Source organism: Leucopleurus acutus (genome assembly GCF_964270905.1).
Source record: "Leucopleurus acutus genome assembly, chromosome: 8".
Classification (NCBI taxonomy): domain Eukaryota; kingdom Metazoa; phylum Chordata; class Mammalia; order Artiodactyla; family Delphinidae; genus Leucopleurus; species Leucopleurus acutus.
The window spans coordinates 101,253,754-101,276,222 of NC_139151.1; the positions used below are offsets into that span (position 1 = coordinate 101,253,754).

Below are 22,469 nucleotides of genomic sequence, written 5' to 3' on the forward strand. Positions count from 1 at the left end.
CTTTATTTAATCATAGTGCTGACAGTGCAACTTCTTTTTCATTGGAAATTTTATGTGGAAGCTTGGTATGTAAAATAGATCAAAGGAGCTGATTTGGTTGAAAGGGTCCCTAGTAATCCCCCAAACTTAATTTCTTTTTTTTTTTTTTTTTTTTGCGGTACGCAGGCCTCTCCCGCCACGGAGCACAGGCTCCGGACGCGCAGGCCCAGCGGCCATGGCTCATGGGCCCAGCCGCTCCGCGGCACGTGGGATCCTCCCGGACTGGGGCACGAACCCGCGTCCCCCGCATCAGCAGGCGGACCCCCAACCACTGAGCCACCAGGGAAGGCCCCCAATCTTAATTTCTTAGTATCATAGCAACAAAGAGGAAAGGAAAAAAACTTTAATTCTCTGTAGCAGATTTTAACTTTAGTTCTTAAATTTTCCATTTTAATTGTAGCAGGAATTAGCAGTCAAATGAATAATAATAGCTGACGTTTGTATTACTACCTAATCAATAGTGTTCTGAGTGCTTCTACAGATTAACCCATTTAATGCAGGCAACGTCCCTAAAATCCAGATACTGTATGATTCCATTTTGCAAATGAGGAACCCAAGGCACAGAGAGGTTAAGTGTCTTGCTCAGAATCACACAGCTAGTAAATAGAAGAGGATGTAAACCCAGGCAGTCTGGAGCAGAGTTTGTTCTTTGCTGTACTGATTCTGAAGCTGGGGATAAAGCAAAAAAAACCCAAAAAAACCTTATTGAGGTATAATTGCTATGTATACACCCGTGAAACTATCACCACAATCAAGATGATGAACATCTCCATCACACAAAAATTTCATTGCTCCCTTTTTTTTTTTTTTTTTTTTTGCGGTACGCGGGCCTCTCACTGTTGTGGCCTCTCCCGTCGCGGAGCACAGGCTGCAGACGCGCAGGCTCAGCGGCCATGGCTCACGGGCCCAGCCGCTCCGCGGCATGTGGGATCTTCCCGGACCGGGGCACGAACCCGTGTCCCCCGCATCGGCAGGCGGACTCTCAATCACTGCGCCACCAGGGAAGCCCTCATTGCTCCCTTTTTAAATCTCTCCCTCCTGTCAGAGAACCATGGATCTGCCTGCTGTCACTAGATTGGTTTGCATTTTCTAGAATTTTATATATATGGAATCATAAAATATGTGTACTTTTTTTTTATCTGGCTTCTTTAACTCAACCTAATTTTTTTGAGATTCATGCATGTTGATGAGTGTATTACTGAGTGGTTTTCCATTGTATGGATATACCATTTGTTGACAGACATTTGGGTTGTTTTCAATTTTTGCTGAATTTTTGATTTTCAGTTTTGCTTATTTATTTTACAGATAAAGCTGCTATGAACATTCATGTCTTTATATGGACACAATGTATTCTTTTCTCGGGTAAATACAAGTGAAATGGCTGGATCATAGGATAGTTGTAGTTAACTTTGTAAGAAACCGCCGAATTCTTTTTCCCAAAGTGGTTTGCATTAGTTTATATTCCAGCCGGCCGTGTATGAGAGTTGCGGTTCTTCCATGTCCTCACCAGCATTTGGTATGGTCAGTCTTTTTATGTTGTTCTTGTTTGTTTGTTTTTGTTTTTTGTTCTTTTGCGGTACGCGGGCCTCTCACTGTTGTGGCCTCTGCCGTTGCGGAGCACAGGCTCCGGACGCGCAGGCTCAGCGGCCATGGCTCACGGGCCCAGCCGCTCCGTGGCATGTGGGATCTTCCCGGACCAGGGCACAAACCCATGTCCCCTGCATCGGCAGGCGGACTCTCAACCACTGCGCCACCAGGGAAGTCCTGGTATGGTCAGTCTTTTAACACTAGACATTGTGCCAGGTACATAGTAGGCTCTCATTGTGGTTTTAATGTGCATTTCCCTAATGACTAATGGTGGTAAGCATCTATTCATGTGTTTACTTGCTATCCATATATCTTCTTTGATGAAAAGTCTGTTCAAATTTTGACTAGTTTTTATTGTGTTTGTTTTTGAGAACGGGTGTGTGTGTGTATGTGTTTATACACATTCTGGATACAAGTTGTTTATCAGATACATTCTTCGCAAATACTTTCTCCAGTCTGTGGCTTATCTTTTTATTCTTTTAACAATGTCCTTCAAAAAGAGCGGAAGTTTTTAATTTTGATGAAATACAGTTTTTCAGTCTTTTCTGTTATGTATCAAATGTTTATTGTTGTATAGAAGAAATTTTTCCCAATTCCAAGGTCACAGAGATTTTTGTTTGTTTTCTTCTAGTAGTTATATAGTACTGGGTTTACATTTAGGTCTGTGATTCTTGTGTGTTAATTTTTACATGTCATGTGAGGTGTTGATAAAAGTTTGGGGATTTTTGCATGTGTATATTCTGTTGTTCTGGCACCATTTGTCGAAGACTCTCATTTCTCCCCTGAATTGACTTTGCCACTTTGTCAAAAAATAGTTTGTCCGTATATGTGTGGGCCTGTCTGTGGACTTTGTATACAGTGTCATTGCTCTGTTGCCTGTCTTTAAGCCAATACTACACCATCTTGATAATGGTGGCTTTATATTACCCTTGAAATCAGACAGTGTTAAGTCCTTCAACTTTGTTCTTCTTCACAGTTGTTTTGGCTCTTCTAGGTCCTTCGCATTTCCATAGGAATTTTAAAATCAGTTTGTCTATTTCTATTTTAAAAAGCCTACTGGAATTACTTAGAATTATAGATAAGTTGACACCTTAGCAATTTTGAGTCTTTTAACCCCTGAAAACAATACAGCTTTCCATTAATTTAGGTCTTCATCTGTTTCTCTTAGCAGTATTTTATAGATTTCAGTGTACAGGTCTTATACATCTTTTGTTAGATTTATGCCTAAGTATTTCATATTTTCATGCTATTGTAAATGGTGTTTTTAGCTCAGTTTCTTATTGGTTAATACTAATATATGGAAATATAGTTAATTTTGTGTCCTGCAACCTTGCTAAAACTTATTACCTTTTTTGTGGATTCTGTCAGATTTTCTACATAGGCAGTCAGGCCATCTGTGAATAATGACAGTTTTACTTCTTCCTTTCCAGTTTGATGCCCATTGATTTATTGTTCTTGATTTACTGCACTGGCTAAAACCTCTAATACAGTGTTCAATAGAAGTAGTAAGAGAGAATATCCTTGCCTTCTTTCATTAAATATGATGTTAGCTCTACGTTTCTTGTAGATTACCTTTATCAAGTTGAAGAGATTCCCTTCTGTCATCTAGTTTGCTGAGAGGTTTTATCAAAAGGGATATTGGATTTTGTTTTTCTGTGTGTTTTGAGACAATCATATGGTTCTTCTTCTTCAGTTTGTTGATAGATGAATTATATTGACTGATTTATGAATGCTAAACCAGTCTTGCATTTTTGCAGAAAGACACTTGGTCATGACATACTCTTTTTACATATTGTTGGGTTGCATTTGCTGAATTTTTGTTAAGAATTTTTACATCTATGTCCATGAGCAATATTGGTCTATAGCTTTCTTTTCCTGTAATGTCTTCGTCTAGTTTTGGAATCAGGGTAATGCTGGCCTTATAAAATGTGTTGGTAAACATTACCTTCTCTTCATTATCATGGAAGAATTGTGTAGAATTGCTATTATTTCTTGTTCGGTGTTTGGCAGAATTCCCCTGGAGTTTTCTGAATGGGAAGTATTTTATCTATAAGTTTTGTTTCTGTAATAGATATGGGACTATTCAGTTTATCTATTTCTTGAGTGAGCTTTGATAGTCTGTGTCCTCTTCATGTAACATGTCTAGTTTATTGGCATAACATTGATCATAATATTTCCTTATCCTTTTAATGTCTTTAGAATCTGTAGTGATGTCACCTCTCTGATTCCTGATATTGGCAATTTGTGTATTCTTGCACTTTTTTTTGACCAGTCTAGCTAGAGTTTTATCTATTTTATTGATATTCTCAAAGAACTTTGGTTTCATTGTTTTCTCTGTTGTTTTTCTGTTATCTGTTCATTGAGATCTGCTCTGGTTTTTACTCTTTCCTTCCTTCTGTTTACTTGGCGTTCAAGTTGTTCTTTCTCTAGTTTTTTAAGGTTGAAACTGAGATTACTGATTTCTCATCTTTTCTAATATAGGCACTTGGCTGGATCTCACTGGTTTTGATTTTCATTCAGTTCAGAATACTCAGTAATTTCCCTGTTGATTTTTTTCTTTGGTCTGTGAGTTGTTTAGAAGCGTATTTAGTTTATACAAAGTTTAATATTGGTTTTCCCAGTATCTTTCTGTTATTGTTTCTAATGTAATTACGTTATAGTCAGAAAACATGAAAGTGTCTTGAATCCTTTTCAAGACCCAGAATTTAGTGTATCTTGGTAAATGTTCCACATGTATTTGAAAAGAATGTATATTCTGCTGTTATTGTGTGGAGTGTTCTTTCAAATGTCAAGAAGGTCAAATTGGTTAATAGCATTCAAGTCTTAGATTCTTATTGATTTTCTGTCTACTTATTCTGCCAGTTATTGAGAGAGGTGTTGAAATCCCTGACTATAATTGCAGGTTTGTCTGTTTGTTTTTTGTTTTTGTTTTTGTTTTTTTGCGGTACAAGGGCCTCTCACTGTTGTGGCCTCTCCCGTTGCGGAGCACAGGCCCCGGACGTGCAGGCTCAGCGGCCATGGCTCACGGGCCCAGCCGCTCCGCGGCATGTGGGATCTTCCTGGACCGGGGCACGAACCCGTGTCCCCTGCAGCAGCAGGCGGACTCTCAACCACTGCGCCACCAGGGAAGCCCTGTCTGTTTGTTTTTTTAACACCTTTATTGAGATATAATTCACATACTATACAATTCATCCATTAAAGTGTACAGCTAAATGGTTTTCTGCCATCACCACTATCCAATTTTAGAACATTTAGTCCCCCCACAAAAAAGTGATTGCTAATACCTGTTAGCAATCACTCCCCATTTCCCATCACCACCACCACAACCCTAAACAACCACTCATCTACTTTCTCTCTACAGATTTGCATATTCTAGATGTTTTCTATAAAAGGAATCATACAATATGTGGTCTCTTGTAATCAGCGTCTCACACTTGGCCTGATGTTTTCACGTTTTGTCTGTGTTGTAATATGCAGCATCAGAACTTTATTCCTTTTTGTTGACAAGTAATTATTGCATTGAGTGGATATACTACATTTTATTTGTCCATTCATCAGTTAACGGGTGTTTAGATTGTTCCCACTTTTTCCCTGTTGTGAATAACGCTTCTGTGAACATTGGCGTACCCAGATTTTTGTGTTGTATGTTTTTATTTCTCTTGGCCATTTGCTTAAGAATGGGACTCCTGGGTCATATAATAACTCTATGTTTAACTTTTGAGGAACTGCTGAATTGTTTTCCAAAGCGGCTGCACCATTTTTCATTCCCACTAGGAATGCATGAGGTTTCTAATTTCTCCACATCCTTGCCAATATTTGTTATTGTACTTTTTATTATAGCCATTCTAGTGGGTTCACCGTGGTTTTGATTTGCATCTCCCTAATGACTAATGATGTTAAGCCTCTTTTTATGTGCTTACTGGCCATTTGTATATCTTTGGAATGTCTATTTGGGTCCTTTCTCTCTCTTTTTTTTAACATCTTTACTGGAGTATAATTGCTTTACATTGTTGCGTTGGTTTCTGCTGTATAACAAAGTGCATCAGCTATACGTATACTTACATCCCCGTATCCCCTCCCTCTTGTGTCTTCTCATTTTTATTATGTTTATTTTTTTCATTTAGGCTGTTCTTTTTATTATTGAATTACAATTCTTTATTCTTATATATATATTGGACACAAATAGCTTATCAGATAAGTAATTTGCAAATATATTCTCTCATTCTATGAGGTTTCTTGTCATTTTCTTGGTACTACTTATAGCACAAAGGTTTTTGATTTTGATATAATCCAATTTACCTATTTTTTCTTTTGTCATTTGTGCTTTTGGTATCATACCTGAGGAACCATTGCCTGATCCAGGATCAGAAAGATGTGCTCCTGTGTTTTCTTCTAAGAGTTTTAAGACACTTTCTCAATTTTCTGAAACCACCATTGCATATCTTTTTCTCTCTCCATAAACCGTCTTCACCCCCCTGCCCTCTTCCAGCTGATGACCTCAGCTCCCTTTTGTTGAGAAAATAAAAACATTCAGACAGGAGTCCCTCCTCTTCCATTCTTCAGATCCGTGAATGGGCCTGTGTCTGTGTCTCTGCATCCTCTTCACTACGTTACTCTAACCAGGATCAGTCCCTTCACCTGGCCTCTGATCTCCATCCCTCCTTTCTCCTGGACTTCACTGCTTCTGCTCCCTATCTTCAGTCTCCCTTGCTTGTGACTGCATAGAAGTGTGCTCTAGTGTTTCCCGTATGTTAAACCATCCCTTGGCTCTGAATGTCTCTACTCCCCTTCACAGCCAGGCTTCTTAGGCATCTTCTCTCACACCGCCTCCATGTCTCACCACGGATTCCTCTTCAGCCCCCGCCAGCTGTTCACTGAACAGCTTTGATCAGATCTCCAACTATCTCCATATTACTAAGTCCAGGATCGCTTTTTTCCTTATACAACCTCAGCAGAATTGGCCCGTTTCCACATCCTTCTCCACAAAGCACTCCTTTCTCAGCTTCTGTGATGCCGTACATACTCTCCTAGTTACCCCCTGCTTCCTTGGTTATTTCCTCTGTTTCCTTTCTCTAGTTCCTCTACTTTTACTCAGCTACTAAATATCGGAGTACCTCAGAATTAAGACTGGGCCTTCTTCCCTATCAGTACTACGTAACCTCTTCCATTTCTGTGACTTCCTTTTTTTTTTTTTTTTTTTTTTGCGTAGTTGGCAGTCCATGACTCTTAATATTATTTGTGTGCTGATGATTTCCAAATGTGTATCTCCAGCTCAGACGTGTCCTGTTTGCTTCCCACTGGTAGATCTAACCACCTTCTTTATGGATGTCTCTAGACATCCATCCCAAAACTAACATGGCCTATACTCCGCTCTTTCTCATCTCAGTAAATGACACCACATCCATCCATTTGCTCAGGCCCCCAAACTAGGTCTCATCCATATTTCTTTCCCCCATCACCTCCCATATCCAGTTCATCACCAAGTTCTGTCTGTTCTGCCTCCAAAGTATAGCCTGTCCACTCTGCTCCATCCTAACCTAATCTAAATGACAATCATTTCTTATTTGAAGCCTGGTGTTAGCCTCCTAGGGAGTCTCTCTGCCTGTACTCTTGCCCCATCCCAATCCATTTTCTATACAGCAGTAAAAGTGTTGCTCTTTTTAAAATATATCATGTTGGGACTTCCCTGGTGGTGCAGTGGTTAAGAATCCGCCTGCCAATGCAGGGGACACGGGTTCAAGCCCTGGTCTGGGAAGATCCCACATGCCGTGGAGCAACTAAGCCCCTGCGCCACAACTACTGAGCCTGTGCTCTAGAGCCCTCGAGCCACAACTGCTGAGCCCACACGCCTAGAGCCCGAGCCCGTGCTCCACAAAAAGAGAAGCCACCGCAATGAGAAGCCCACACACCGCAAGGAAGAGTAGCTCCCACTCGCCTCAACTAGAGAAAGTCCGTGCACAGCAACGAAGACCCAATGCAGCCAAAAATAAATAAATTAAATTAAAAAAAATATATATATATATATATATATAATGTTATTCCCCTGCTTGACATTCTTTAGTGACTTCCCATTTCACGTGAGGTAAAGTCCAAGCTCCTTACTTTGCTCTGTGAAAATACTCCATGATCTAGTCCCTGCCAGTCTCTCCAGCCTTATTTCACACCGCGCTCCCCTTCACTCACTACATACCATCTACACTGGCCTTCTGTCCTCCCCTAAGGAATGCCAAAGCCCACCACCACCATCCCCAAGAGCCTGTGCACATGAATCTTCTAGCCTAGAATACCCTTCCCCTGGCTTTTTTGCATGGCCTGCTTCTCATCCTTCATGTCTCACCTTTAGTGTCAACTCCTCAGAGAGGCTTTTCCTGACCACTCTACCTACAGTAGTGCATGTGCGCACACACATTACTCTCATCATAGCACAATGGGTTTATATTCTTACAGGCCTCGGTTACAAGTGACATGTATCTTGTTTGTTATTCATTGCTTCTCTTCCCCACTGGAGTGTGAGTAAGGACCTTGTTTGCTTTGTTTACTGTTGTGTTGTATTCCCAGTTCCTAGCACTTGCCTGGCACGCGGTAGCCACTAAATTAAAGCTTACTGAAAGAGAGAAGGATGGGAAAGGAAGGAAAGAAAACACATTAAAAATAAGGAATTTCCTGTTTTAAAAAGTCTTACACTGACGTAGTAAGAGCAGTTGAATAAAAGTAGAAGAGAAGGGCTTCCCTGGTGGCACAGTGGTTGAGAGTCCGCCTGCCGATGCAGGGGACACGGGTTCATGTCCCGGTCCGGGAAGATCCCACATGCCGCGGAGCGGCTGGGCCCGTGAGCCCTGGCCGCTGAGTCTGTGCGTCCAGAGCCTGTGCTCCACGACGGGAGAGGCCACAACAGTGAGAGGCCCGCGTACCGCAAAAATAAAATAAAATAAAATTAAAAAGTAGAAGAGAAAAAGAACATTTCATGGAATCGAACCATTGCAGCCTCTTGCTGGTTTCCTGGTTATGAAATAAACACTAAACCTAAGTCTAGTGGCTTCACATTTTAAACTTTCGGCACCTGTCTCCTTTCTTGCTTTTCCTACGTGTGTTTCATCCTCCTAACTCTCCCTCAATGTTTGCAGACTGTGCCTGTTTCCTTTGTTTGATATTGTGTTCTCAGAATCCTTGGTCCACTGTACTTGCTAGGAGTTAGGTGCAGAAACTTGACTAGTTTGAGAGGGGTTATCAGGAAACAAATGAAAGTTGTGATTATGCCATCTCTTGGTCATTAGCTTAGTTTAGCTCATGTTTAAGGATTCAGCAACAGCTATGAAGAGCCTGCTGTGGATAAATAAAGTGACAAGTGCTCTGACGAAAAATAAGGCAGAATGAGGAGATAGATGAGAGATAGAGAATGAGGAGGAGAGGATGTGAGAAAGGGTGGGCAGCCTCTGAGGCGGTATCCCATGCACCAGGACCTGAATGGGGTGAAATTGTGGGAAGTTGTGGTCAAAGAGCATCCCAGAGGTTTGTTGTATTGACCCATCTTTTCCCAGCTTTCCCTCTGTTATCCCCCTTCTAATCAGGATGTTCCTGCTTCTAGCCCACACCACAATTCTACCGTTGTTTTTAAGGCCGAGCCCAGGGCCTTCCATACTGTTATGCAGCTTGTATACTGCACACCTATAGGGGGCACCAGTCACATGTGTTATCATTGTAGGTTTGACTATTTCGTCACGGTTTTCCAGCAGATGGCAGTAAAGTTCACGAGGAAGGGTGGCTTCTTCTAATTTGCACAAAGGTAGATTTGCATTTAGGCTAACGTTTTTATGCCTTTTTCCTTCTCTAATACATTAAGGTCTTTTTCTTTCTAGGCCCAGCCTTATCCTCTAAGTTTTTCTCTTTCTGTCCTTCTTTCAAATATTTCAAACTTAAAGAATTGTAAGCACAGTAAGAAAAACTCCCATATAACCTTTGCTCTAGTTCACCAGTTGTTAACATTTGACCACTTTTGCTTTCACTCCCTCCCTCTCTCTATAGAACATGTTTTTTCCTGAACCATTTAAGAACTGCTTGCAAATGTCCTTCCCCTTTATCCCTAAATATTTTGGAGTATGTTTCCTTCAAACAGAAATTGTTTGGAATTGTTTTGTGTAGCCACAGTATATTTATTGAATTTAGGAAATTCAACATTGATACAGTACTTTTATCAATTATATAGTGTACATTCAATTTTTTTCACTTGTCCCAGCAATGTTCTTTATAGCTGTTTTTACCCCCTTATCCAGTCTATGATCACAGTTTGCATTTATGTGTTGTCAAGTCTCTTTACTCTCCTTTTTTTTTCTTAATGTTAGAGGTTTTTTTTTTTTGTTTTGTTTTTTGCGGTACGCGGGCCTCTCACTGCTGTGGCCTCTCCCGTTGCGGAGCACAGGCCCCGGACGCGCAGGCTCAGCAGCCATGGCTCTCGGGCCCAGCCGCTCCGCGGCATGTGGGATCTTCCCGGACCGGGGCACGAACCCGTGTCCCCTGCGTCAGCAGGCGGACTCAACCACTGCGCCACCAGGGAAGCCCTCTTTACTCTCCTTTAATCTGAAAACGTTCTTCAGCTTTTTCTTGTCTTTCATACCACTGGTATTTTTGAAGCATACTGGTCAATTGTTCTGTAGACTTTTCTCAAACTGGTTTTATCTGGTGTTTTCTCATTAGATTCAGGTAATATGGTTTGGCAAGAATACCATTGAAGTGATGTGCCGTTCTCAGTGCATTACATCAAGAGGCACATGGTATCTGTTTGTTCCACTAATAAGCATTCTGTGTTGAAACTGTTCTTGTAGCCATATGAACTGTGACATACATATATGGATTATAGTTAAAATTTGAGTGTTTACCATGTGCTGTGTACAGTGCTAATAAGCATTCTGCATACATTAGCTTTATATGTTCCTTAAAACAACTCTAAGAAATAGATGTCACTTTCTTCATTTTATAAATGAGAAAACAAAGGTTTAGAAGGGTTAATTAAGGTAACATGGCTAAAAATTACCAGAACTCAGACTCCTCTCTCTCCAATTCCAAAGTCCTTACTCTTCTTTAAAAGCAAAGAATAGCACAGAAGAAACTTGCATAGGGCTATTAGTGTTGAAGTTAGACTTCACGGATTGAAATTCAAATGTTGTGTCATTGCTAGATTGGAGGTAATTGCCAGCCCTCACACTCGGAGTTTTTGAGGTGTCTTTAAGGAGAAGGACTTAGATTTTTCCAGTTTGGATTTCCCAACCATAAGACCCACTTGCCTGAGACAGTCTTGGTTTATACCTGTTTCCTAAGTTATTAACAGTGTCCCCATTCATTTTCAAAAGTATCATCGTTTAGTAATTATATGGCCCCCTACCCCAAATCCTTCCTTGAGTTCTCCTCAGATCAACATAGAGACTGGTGTTTCATTGTAACCAGCGCTAACAGAACTTGGTATGTTTTTATAAGCATGGTTTGCTTAATTTAGTCAACAGCAAGGTTTTCCCACAGTTGCTCTACTGAAACATGTAAAGTAAATGATGTTTTACCCCATCGTACTTCAGTAGCCACGACTAAAAAGTCAGTTTCTAAGTTTCTGTAAACCTGTCCAGAAACCAAAGGTACCTTTGGCAGTGTGAATCATCATCCCTGATGTAATTTGATTTTCGTTTATCATTGTCTTCAGGCGGGGGTGCACCTGTAATTGAATGCGAGGGTAATGCTTCTCCAGTGTGCAGGACACAGCCAGGGAGAACAGTCCTAGCCTTGTGGCTCATGGGTGTTCATATAACTTATGATCCGTTTTCCTTTGGCAGTGCACGACTTAATTTTCTGGCGAGATGTGAAGAAGACTGGGTTTGTCTTTGGCACCACACTGATCGTGCTGCTCTCCCTGGCAGCCTTCAGTGTCATCAGTGTGGTTTCTTACCTCATCCTGGCTCTTCTGTCTGTCACCATCAGCTTCAGGGTCTACAAGTCTGTCATCCAAGCTGTACAGAAGTCAGAAGAAGGCCATCCATTCAAGTGAGTTGAAGTATCACAAGTAACACTCTACAATTTAGGGAAGGGGTTCACTGAGGCTGGGCAGATCTAAAGGAGACCTGATTAAAAATCAAGCATTATAGGGCCTACTGCAGCCGATCGGTGGCCTGAAGCGTCAGCTTGAGACCACCTTGTGAAGTGAACACGCTGGGAGCCAGGGGCTGTTTCACAAGCTAGAGGCTCACCAAAAGGACTGTCTGAATTCCTGAGCAGGGTCGATAGGGAAAGCAGAGCATCTAGGACAGCACTCAGATGGGGTCCCAAGTACATGTTTAAGCCGCCTCGTAGTTAACTCTTAAAACAGCCTTGAAAAAAAAAAAAAAAAAAAACAGCCTTGAAATCTCGGTGTTGAGGCTGCATTCTTGGCGATACCAGAACTCAGTGTGTTTACTCTTGGTTTTATTACTGATTTCCTTCCTGTCTCTCCTTTAGTTTCCTTAATACCAGGGGCAGGTCTTGATTAAGTCGGTAGGTCATGCATTTCTAGAATCAGTTGCTAACCTTTCCTACCGTGCTATGACTTTAACAAATGTTTTCCTCACGCTTTTCCTCTTGAAAGTCTTAGACCATAAAAACTTTAACATCAGCAAATGACAGGGTTTTTTTGTTTGTTTGTTAGTTTTTAATTTACTTTCAAAATGACAGTTTTTTAAAACCTCTTCTCATGGAAAAAGAAACACTTCTGTGATCTCTCGGAACTCTGACAGAACAGGTGTCTGGCTGCCGCGCTGGTCCTTGTATTTTCTCCTGGTGAGAATAGAAGCGATACTTTAAACGACATATGACATTTAAAAAGTTATTTGCAAATTAGTTTTAACAGATCAATAGTGGTTGGTTGGTGGAGTGGGTAAATTTTACTGTTTTGCCAGAAGTTCCAGTGTGCTAGCAGGGCTTTTTCCCTTCTGCGTGACACTGTTATGGATTTATAAAACGTGTTTTGCTAAGTTGTATTAATTACAGCATCTAATTTTTATAACTTTTGTATTTGGTAAATAATAAATAGGAAAGAAAAACATGTCTGTTACTCTTCTGTTTTTCCCACAAGACTATAGGCTCTTTAAGGCAAAAGCAGTTTTATCTTTCCTGATATCTCTACACCTAGCAGAGGGTCTGGTACTCAGTAGGCGCTCAGCACGTACTGAGCGAATGAACAGATTATGAGCAGATGGTTGTATCTCAATTCTGTAATGCGTCTGGGGACAGAACCCAGGTCTTTTTGTTTTTTTAACAAATATTTTATAATGCCTCCTTTATCATTTTGAAATGAAATTCATAGATAATATACGATATAATATAATGTTATATAATATACCATTGTATGGTATATTATATAACATATATGACATTTTAAAAATTGATCATTATTATAAAGAGTGATAAATAGAAAGCCATTGACAATAAAATAATATGTACTCCAGTCAATATTTAATTGCTTGGACATAACTACACCAAAAAAAACCCCATAATAAAAACTTGCACATACATGTATAATCTCCCTTATAGGTGTGATTTTCTAAAATGATGGGAAAAAATCTTAGTAAGGTTTCAGCATAAACAAAACACAGTTTTAGACAATTCAGGATATGTTAAAACTGTGGGAAAAAATACTTTGCTTTTATGTGTTCTGGGCTCTTGATGATTATAAATAGGCTCACCTTCATGAATATCCTGTGAGGCAGTAAAAATTATGCAGGACACAGGGCAGTTCTCTTTTGTGCGTGGCACTCCCACACTGCAGGCATCTGGCAGCTTTGTCTCTGCCCACTAAATGACAGTGGCGCCCCCACCCCACCCCATGGCAGCACAAAATGCCCTTGCAGATTTGCTAAAACACACCCTTTGGGGCATTTCACACTCTAAAGAACTTCTGTGCTAACAGAAAGAGATCTTCTCTTGCCATGTCAAATGTGTGACTGTTGTTTCTTCTTCTGGAAGAGCCTACCTGGATGTAGACATCACTCTGTCCTCAGAAGCTTTCCATAACTACGTGAACGCTGCCATGGTGCACATCAACAGGGCCCTGAAACTCATTATTCGTCTCTTTCTGGTGGAAGATCTGGTTGACTCCTTGAAGGTCAGTTGCCTCTACAGCTTTTGGTGGTGAGGCTGAGGAAAATCAGAGACTAGGTTATAATTCAGAGGAAAAGCAGTTAATAGAGTTTTGTCAGACAAAAGCAAATGTATGCTTTTCTCAATCAACCTGTAAAAATGGGGACAGGAATTAGTAAAGGAGGTACCTCAGCGCCTGGAGAACTAACATCAGAACAAGGCTAATGTATTGATAATTGACAGAAATGCAGTTACAGTCTGTTTGGGGGCCTGAGAGAACTATAGAATTCTCTTATGCACCCTCAAATGTATAGTACAAATGAGGTAACCTTCATTTTGAAATTATTTATGGCATACATCACTAAATTTATGCAGACTCAGTTAGCTAGAGAAGAATGGCATCAATTAACCTGAACTTTGCGTTACGATTATTCCTGCTTAACCCTCTGATGTTGGCCTTCACAGCTGGCTGTCTTCATGTGGCTGATGACCTACGTTGGTGCCGTTTTCAATGGGATCACCCTTCTGATTCTTGGTAAGATGGCAAGGAAAATGTCTCCAGGCTCTATGAAGTAATTGGTAAGAGTAAGAGCAAAGAGAGTTGTCAGCATTGCTCCAGTCCTTCCACATTGGCCCAGCCTTTAACGTCCATAGAGACCTTGACCTCAGAGGAATCTGTGTTTATGGCCACAGGTTTATTAAATGGTCCTACCTAAAAAGAAATATCCAGACAGCTAGAAATAAAGGAGAGTTGTCTAGATTTGGTTTAAATATGGGGATCTTATTTGTAGAAATCATTTTCATAATTTGGAAATTATTGGTAGTACAAAGAAGGAAGCCTGTGTACCTGTATCTAACTGTCCTTAATTGAGAGCTCTGGCCAGGATTTCTCATATTGAAGCAGATCTGTGTTTCCCTGTATTTTATGAGGAAAAATGTTCCTGTTACCTATGTCTTGAGACTTTGTGACCATCTCACATTTACACTTGCCATGTCTCATGATTCTGTCTTATAGCTGAACTGCTCATTTTCAGTGTTCCAGTTGTCTATGAGAAGTACAAGGTAAGCATTTGTCTGTTTCTAATCAGATATGCCAGTTGATGTATGAGTAATTTTAGTTCATTTTTTAGGCATTGAAAGTCAGAGCAATCCTTTTCTAACCATTTTTACAGTCTAATTTTATAGGTCAGGTGCCTGTAAGAAACTGTAATAGTGGTTTCCTTTAAGGAGAGAAGCTGAATGTCTAGGAGAGATAAGGGTAGGAGGGGAACTTATACCTTGCTGTGTGCCTTTTGAGGGTTTTTTTGCTGTTGTTTTTATTTGGTTGCGCTGGGTCTTAGTTGCAGCAGGTGGCCTCCTTAGTTGTGGCATGTGAACTCTTAGTTACGGCATGCATGTGGGATCTAGTTCCCGGACCCAGGGATTGAACCCAGGCCCTCTGCATTGGGAGCGCAGAGTCTTATCTGCTGCGCCACCAGGGAAGTCCCCACCTTTTGAGTTTTTATCACATGGATGTGTTCCAAAAAAATAAGCTGAAAAAATGCTTAAGTAGAAGCTGGTGTCTAAAAAGAAACTTAAACTGTTAAGGCTATTGTGGGAATCCATCAGTATGAACAGATGTTTGCATTGTAGAGTGGTGTATACAGAGTATACTAGATGCTATGAGGTTATTCTTGATAGATTAAGTCATGCATCAGCAGACTTTTATTCATGGCTTTTTTTTTTTAATTTATTTACTTTTTAATTTATTTTTGGCTGCGTTGGGTCTTTGTTGCTGCGCCCAGGCTTTCTCTAGTTGCGGCAAGTGGGGGCTACTCTTAGTTGCAGTGGCAGTCTTCTCATCGTGGTGGCTTCTCTTGTTGTGGAGCATGGGCTCTAGGCACGCAAGCTTCAGTAGTTGAGGCACACGGGCTCAGTAGTTGTGGCTCGCAGGCTCAGTAGCTGTGGTGCACGGGCTTAGTTGCTCTGCAGCATGTGGGATCTTCCCGGACCAGGGCTCGAACCCGTGTCCCCTGCATTGGCAGGTGGATTCTTAACCACTGCGCCACCAGGGAAGCCCTATTCATGGCTTTTTGATATTAAATGAATTAGTCTCACCCAGGAGTAAAAACACATTTCTGATTACAGAATATAGATTAGACACACAGTTTCTAGTATTCAGAAAATGCTATATACTCCAGTGTCTCTGAAGGAAATACCCAGCAAGTACTTTTTAAAACTGAGCACTATTTTCACTTTCCAGAATATTCCATAGTGTTTTTAAAAAATGGTTAAAGTAGACAAAGACAGATTACCTTCAGGAAAATTGTTAATCTGTGTGTTGCCACAACTGAGTTGCTTTTCTTCGTTAAAGATCCAGATCGATCACTATGTTGGCATCGTCCGCGATCAGACCAAGTCAATGGTTGAAAAGTGAGTATGCTTAGGTCCCACATTTCATCATGACACGTGCTTCTTTCCCCCAATTATTTTTAGTCTCCTGTGTAAAATGCTAATGCCAAAGAAAGTAATTTTTACCCTGGGGAAAAAGAAAACCTTGGTTAATAGTTTGATTCTACTAAAAAGTATTTCATCTGCTTCTTTGTAAAGCATGCCTTGTATCTTAGACTAAAAAGGATCGATGGAGTCAGGACCACTCTGCCTTTTTGAACCGGCTTTTAAATGTTCGTGGTTGTCTACTCACCTTCATTTATTTTCACAAATATCAGTTTTATTTTATTTTATTTATTTTTTGGCCATGCCACACGGCATGTGGCAAATTAGGTAATTAGTTCCCCGACCAGGGATCGAACCCACACCCGCTGCAGTGGAAGCGTGGAGTCTTAGCCAGTGGACCAAGAGGGAAGTCCCCAGTTTTCACAAATATCAATTTTAAGCCAAACTCTTCCCTCCCTTTTCAGAAATAAAAATTTTAGTAAATCAATGTATTAAACTTCAAAGCTACCTCTTTTTTCTGAGACTACCAAATCCTTCTGTTTTAACCACTTTAATATTTAAATCAAGTATAAAATGTTGGTAGACATTTTCATGACTCCTTATATCACAGAACTGTTTCTCTTTTTTATTTTCACTCATTTGTAACAAACACTATGGAACCCAGCACTTTGAATTAAAATGCTAATATTTTTCCATGCTTTCTTCAGATACTCTTTAAGAGACAAAACATCACAAGCATTTCAATCCTCTTTGTGCCCGCTCCCACCTTTCACACCCCAAATTTTAGTGCTTTTTCCAGCTTTGATAAGGGGAAATCTTGACTGTATCCAGACAGCTCTGGCTTGATGCCAGGATCTTTACCTGCTCTTTTGCTTTCTTAGGTAGACGTTGGAGGTCAAGCCAGACGAGGGCAGTTAGGACAAATTTGTATATGGTTGCTGTTTACTCCTTATCGTAAAAGATGATCATAACTTAGCTTTAAACCTGAAGTCTTGATTAGCCGTGTGAGCTGATTTGGCCCACTCGGTGGGATGTATCGTTTGTGGGGAGTAGCTTTGACATTAGCTGAGGGATGTGAATGTCCCTTGGTACCCTTAGTGATGGGTAACCTCAGTGCACAAAATAAAGGACAGCTTTAGTGTCCTGTGAGGGGCGGGGAACTATTGCCAGCCCCTGTAGTTTTTTTATGTGTGACCTTGACCCTTGCCTCCTGGCTCCTTCTGTGACACTAATGGGTAACCTGGCATTCCAAGAGAAAGGGGCTCTTGCACTGCCATCATGTAGAGCACAGTCAGCGGGCATTACGCCTAGATACATCTCATTCTTCTCTGGAACCCCCAGTGAAGGAGCCAAGAGGTTCAGGCAGTGAAAGAGGACAGGCAGCAGGCACAGCAGCAGGGAGGGGGACGGATCCTGCTATACTCCTCAGCCCATCCCAGGCCAGACTCGGCCCCTGCCACTTTTCATCCAGAGGAAGCCCTGTGGAAATGGGAGTGTTTTTCACATGGCTCTGGTAAATCCAGGAGTGTCTTCTAGCATCAGTGTTAAAATAAAAACCTAGAACTAATGTCTATATTTTCACCCTTTTTTTTTTCCTTCTCCTCAATAGGATTCAAGCAAAACTCCCTGGAATTGCAAAGAAAAAGGCAGAATAAGTACATGGAAACCAGAAATGCAACAGTTACTAAAACACCATTTAATAGTTATAATGTTGTTACTTGTACTATGAAGGAACCGTGCTCAGTGTCAGCTTGAGCCTGCATTCCAAGCTTTTTTTTTTAATTTGGTGTTTTCTCCCCTCCTTTCCCTTTACCCTCAGTATCAAGCACAAGAATTGTTGGACTTAAGAAAGAACTGATATCTTAGAACCCAAAAGAATAAAGAAAGAATCAGATTAATAAGATAAATCAATACCTTAATGATGGTGGAGCTTTACCTGTAGCTAGAAAGGAGGGGAAAGATTGGAGGTAAAGGAGAAAATGGAAAATAAAACACATCTCTTGGGTTCTTCTATTCAAATTTCAAGGACTAGTCAGTCTTACATAGCTTTCCATCATAGTTTTGCCCTTATTTTTAAGTTAAGAAATAATGATTAACTTATAAAGAAATTATCTGGGGACAAGAATGGGATTCTTTCCCTCTTTGTTGTTGTTGTTGTTTTGTTTTGTTTTTTGCCGCCCTGTGATCCCATCTTCCTGCCCCACAATGTGAGCAGCTACCCCTAATCTTCTTCTTCTTCATTTAACGATATAACTTTCAACTCTATGAATAACTTATAGTTGATAGTGATGATTCCTGATTCTCAGAATGCCATCCGATAACCAAGAATGAAGATGGAAAGTAGGATGAGGAGGAGTGCACAGGGGTGCCGCTGCGACTCCCGCTCCCCCTTAGGAGAGGAAAGGCTCCGCCATGTGGGACGGTGGGGTCTGTGTCATTTCTTTCGGACACCAGTTCTGAGCTTTAGTTTGAGAGCTTATTCCTGAATGGGCTTTCCTCCCTCTTTCCTACCCTCAAGTTTAATAAATATGGTTGTACTTTTCTTATTATAAAATAAATGTCTGTAACTGCTGTACACTGCTGTAAACTTGTTAGAGAAAAAAACTAATCTGCATGTGGGCTCCTCAGTTATTGGGTTATTGTAATCCTGTCTCAGTCCATGGTGGGGAGACATTCTCAAGAGGTGAACTACAGAAACACAAAGGCCTTTTTTCTCTTTTGTCTTTTCCTCCTGCACATGGTACATCTTTAACCTGTGCTCATCGTTTTCCCCTAAGGACCAACGCTGAGCTGGCTTGAGAGGAGATTGTGTCTGTGGTTAAGAGGTCACAGACTCGTGTAAGGAAGCGCATCTTGTGATCCATAGGGAGTGTTGACTTGGAGGCTAGCTTATTGGGTGTGTGTTGTTTGAGGGTTTCCTTTCATTTTCAGGCACATAAAATGTCTTGGCACCTCTACTGTGGTGCAGGGTACCTTTTGAGAGTGTTTTCCAAGAAGCTGGAGGTAAGGGTGATCAGGCAGGGCCAGATTGTGTTGACAGGCTCCGTGCACAATTAAAAGACAACAAAACAGTTCACGTTGACGTCAGATGGAGGGCGTTTGGGAATCTTTGATTCCCATTTGAGACTTACAAGTGTCTTCTTCCCTTTCCGACATGAAAAGTCAGTAAATTTGAAAGAAAATCATCTGTGAGTTCCTTCAGGTTGTAACTCATAGTCGTGATAATCCAGAGGGAATATGCACTGGAGATTTTAAAGGCTACAGTCTTTGACGGTCCCAAAGCAGTGCAGCTCTGTAGAAGGTAGTGTAAGGAAGTTTTCCTTCTACTTTGTTGAGGAAATTACTTAGGAATTTAGACGGGTAAAAGGTACCCTTGCCTTACTCCACTCGCTTATTTTCTTAGCCCCCTTTCCTTTTGAAATGTTTAACTGATTTCATGTCATAGTAGGGAATGCATTCTCCATCCCCATCCTTTGCCCTCCCAGGAAGTAAGTGTACTGATCATCTTTTGGGGCTTCCCCTCCAAAGGACCTTTTTCTGCACTGGAAGCCTCCACACCTAGCTCTTTGTTTTATTAGTGCTGTGTTTAGATTAATTTGGACAGATCTTTGTGCCACACAAGAATTTTTTGTTTTTTTAAGAAAAATCTATAGGTGAAAAATTACTAACGAAACTGTGTGTGCGTGTATGTGCGTGCAACATAAAAGTACAGTAGCGCCTAAGGAGCTTGAATCTTGGTTCCTGTAAAACTGCAAATTGATGTGGTATTAATAAAAATAATAATAAAAAAGAACACAGTGGCTGTGGTGTCATTCTGCTAACTTTATTCTTTATACACAGTTTGGGTAAAGTAAGAACCAAACAAGGCTTCCACTGGCCCCCATTCCCACTCCACTTTTGAGGCATTAAAAAGCGACTAATAGGTTGATACTGGTAATGATTTCCAAGACTGTAGAATTTCCATAGTAGAGCAAAACTGTGCACTTGGTTTCTGAAAGAAAATAAGAGACCCTCTAAGAGATGACCTTAGGAGAAAGATGATGAGTGGAAGGGGGCCAGAGGGGTCTGTTGTCCCAGTTTACACCAACCTAGGAAGGTTCCCCCACCTGCAACATGAAGCAGCCTATAACTCAGTCACAATGTACTTAAAATGAGAGTCAATCACCATGGCAAATGGAAACTTTTCCATCAGGTTTTTGCTGAAAGAACTTGTCTCGGATTAGCTCTTTCCCAAAACTAAGGCTGCCATGACCCTTAAGCTGGATTTGAAAAGTTTATTCAACATACCTCTTAGAAAACTTAGGCTGAAATTTTTAAAAAATAACTGATGCAAACAACTTCACAAATACGCATACAAATGTTCAAATAATATCACTAACATGGTATATAAATATGTATTCAGAGTAACATTTACATATTGGCCATAATAGCAAGCATACCATTAACAAAAAAATTCATGAAGAAACTTCACCTGTTCATATCAGACTCCCAAGCCAAGGAGGAGGCACCTAGAGATGGGGACCACCTAATCTCCTAACTCATGAGGCTATAGCTGCAAAGTAGTAACCACTGCAGTGGCACTTTCTAGATCATTGGTGCTCAGAACTTCAGCATGCCTCATGATCACTGGAGGGCTTTTCGGAACGGACTGCTGGGCTCCACCCCCGTTCCTGATCTACAAGGTGGGGCCCAAGGATTCGCCTTTCTACTAAGTTCCTAATGGGATGATGCTGTTCTGGTGGCCACTTCTGAGAACCAGTGGAGTGCTTGGGGCTGCTGCTTACTAAAGACATCTGCTCCTGCCCTCCTAAGTCCTCTCCCTATCGAGGGGAAAAACCATTCCCACCCTGCTCTCTGCCCTGGCTTACCTGAACTTCGGCAGAGGGCTTGGATGACTATAATAACTGCCCCAGTTTGCCTACTGTTTTTGAACAGGCAGAGTAGCAAAAGTGGCACAACACTCCTGGATCTGAAAACAACGTGCATGAAGGAAAATAAAAGAATGGCAGTGTCCAACCTGATGCCATCCATAATCCCTGTTCTGAAGCTTTTAATACTGTCTCAAAAAACCTGGAGGTTCAGACACTCTAGGAATTCACTTTTCAGTCAACTGACAGCCCATGCAGTTATTTCCTGAACCCCTGGTGGCGGCAACAACACAACACCAGAGCCTTGCCCAGTAGAGAGGCCTTGGGCCGGGCGGCAGTCAGCCCTGCTTCGGGAGTTCTGACGGAGAAGGCTGCTGCTGGTGCCCTCCAGCTGAAGCCAGTGGTGGCAAGGCTGCCCGATAGGATACTCATTCGTTACAAGCAAGTGTGCTGTTCTTTGCCATCCCCGGGAGGCCACAACTGCGCTGCGGGCCTGCAGCACCCAGCACAGGTCATCCTTCGGCAGGCCTAATGGTAAAAGAAATTTTAACTCACCAGAGATTGGGAGGCCGTGTAGTGCAAAGAACACTGAATTGGGAGTTGAGATTTTTATGCTAGTCCTAGTACTATTCCTACCTGCTGTGTGTGTGTGTAATAATTTCAGTTTCCGGGCTTCATTTTACCTATCTGTGAAAGGGGTGGGGGCAGGTACTAGATCTCCAAGGTCCTTCCAACTCAGACAATCTTGAATTATATAAAAATGCTATAAAATCCGTGGTATAAAATTCAATTCCCAATCAGGAAGAGTCAAGGGGACTGGGCCTGAGGCACTTGAACCTTGGGCTCTGGCCTGGGGGCACTGGGATGAGAGGAAGGGCTTCTTTGCTGTCTGCTTTCCCACCCACAGAGGCAGCTCCTGGCCCCAGGTGCCAGGGCCCCTTCCCCTCCAGACCCAGCCCTGAAGGCCCAACCCGCTGACCCCCCACTCTCAGGCTTTAAGACCAAAGGAACTGGCCTATGTGAAGAGCAGACAGTGGGTGCCAGAGACTCCGAGGAGGGGCCCCGGTGAGGCACACATTAGTCTATGATGTTTGGGGTCCTCCCATCCGCGCCTCCTCGCACCTCCTCCCTTTAGGTCCTTCCTCCACCACCTCACAGCTTATCTCTGATACACGCATAATAAATAAGACATTTGCACATAAGGGTGACGGACAGCTCTCTTCCCGCCCCTCCCCCTCTCATATAAAAGCATTAAATACAGTTTCAAAATAAAATACAAAGAGCAAAAAGGGCCTGATCTCGGGGCCACCTGTTCTCCACAGGAGAATGAATCTACACATCCCTCTCGGACCTGCCTGGGAGATCGTGGGGCCCACTCCCGGCCCCTCAGGACCTGGCGCTGCCGCGGGGAAGAGAAACGAAGGCCGAGGCCCGGCCCCAGGCCCTGGG

General features: G+C 41.7%; 1 protein-coding gene across 3 annotated transcripts in view; it reads left to right on the top strand.

The window, feature by feature from the left end:
* RTN3 (reticulon 3) overlaps positions 1-19,924 on the top strand; it is a 61,973-nt gene extending 42,049 nt beyond the window's left edge. For 2 of the 3 annotated variants that reach the window (XM_082845364.1, XM_082845363.1), the window contains 6 exons: positions 11,442-11,649; positions 13,603-13,741; positions 14,182-14,251; positions 14,732-14,778; positions 16,070-16,128; positions 17,762-17,911. In XM_082845364.1, the coding sequence (XP_082701490.1) occupies positions 11,442-11,649; positions 13,603-13,741; positions 14,182-14,251; positions 14,732-14,778; positions 16,070-16,128; positions 17,762-17,807 (569 nt within the window). In that variant the 3' untranslated portion in view covers positions 17,808-17,911. Of the gene's footprint in view, positions 1-11,441; positions 11,650-13,602; positions 13,742-14,181; positions 14,252-14,731; positions 14,779-16,069; positions 16,129-17,761 lie in introns of all 3 variants that reach the window. The other variant, XM_082845365.1, reaches the window with a different exon arrangement.
* Positions 19,925-22,469: the final 2,545 nt, after the last annotated feature.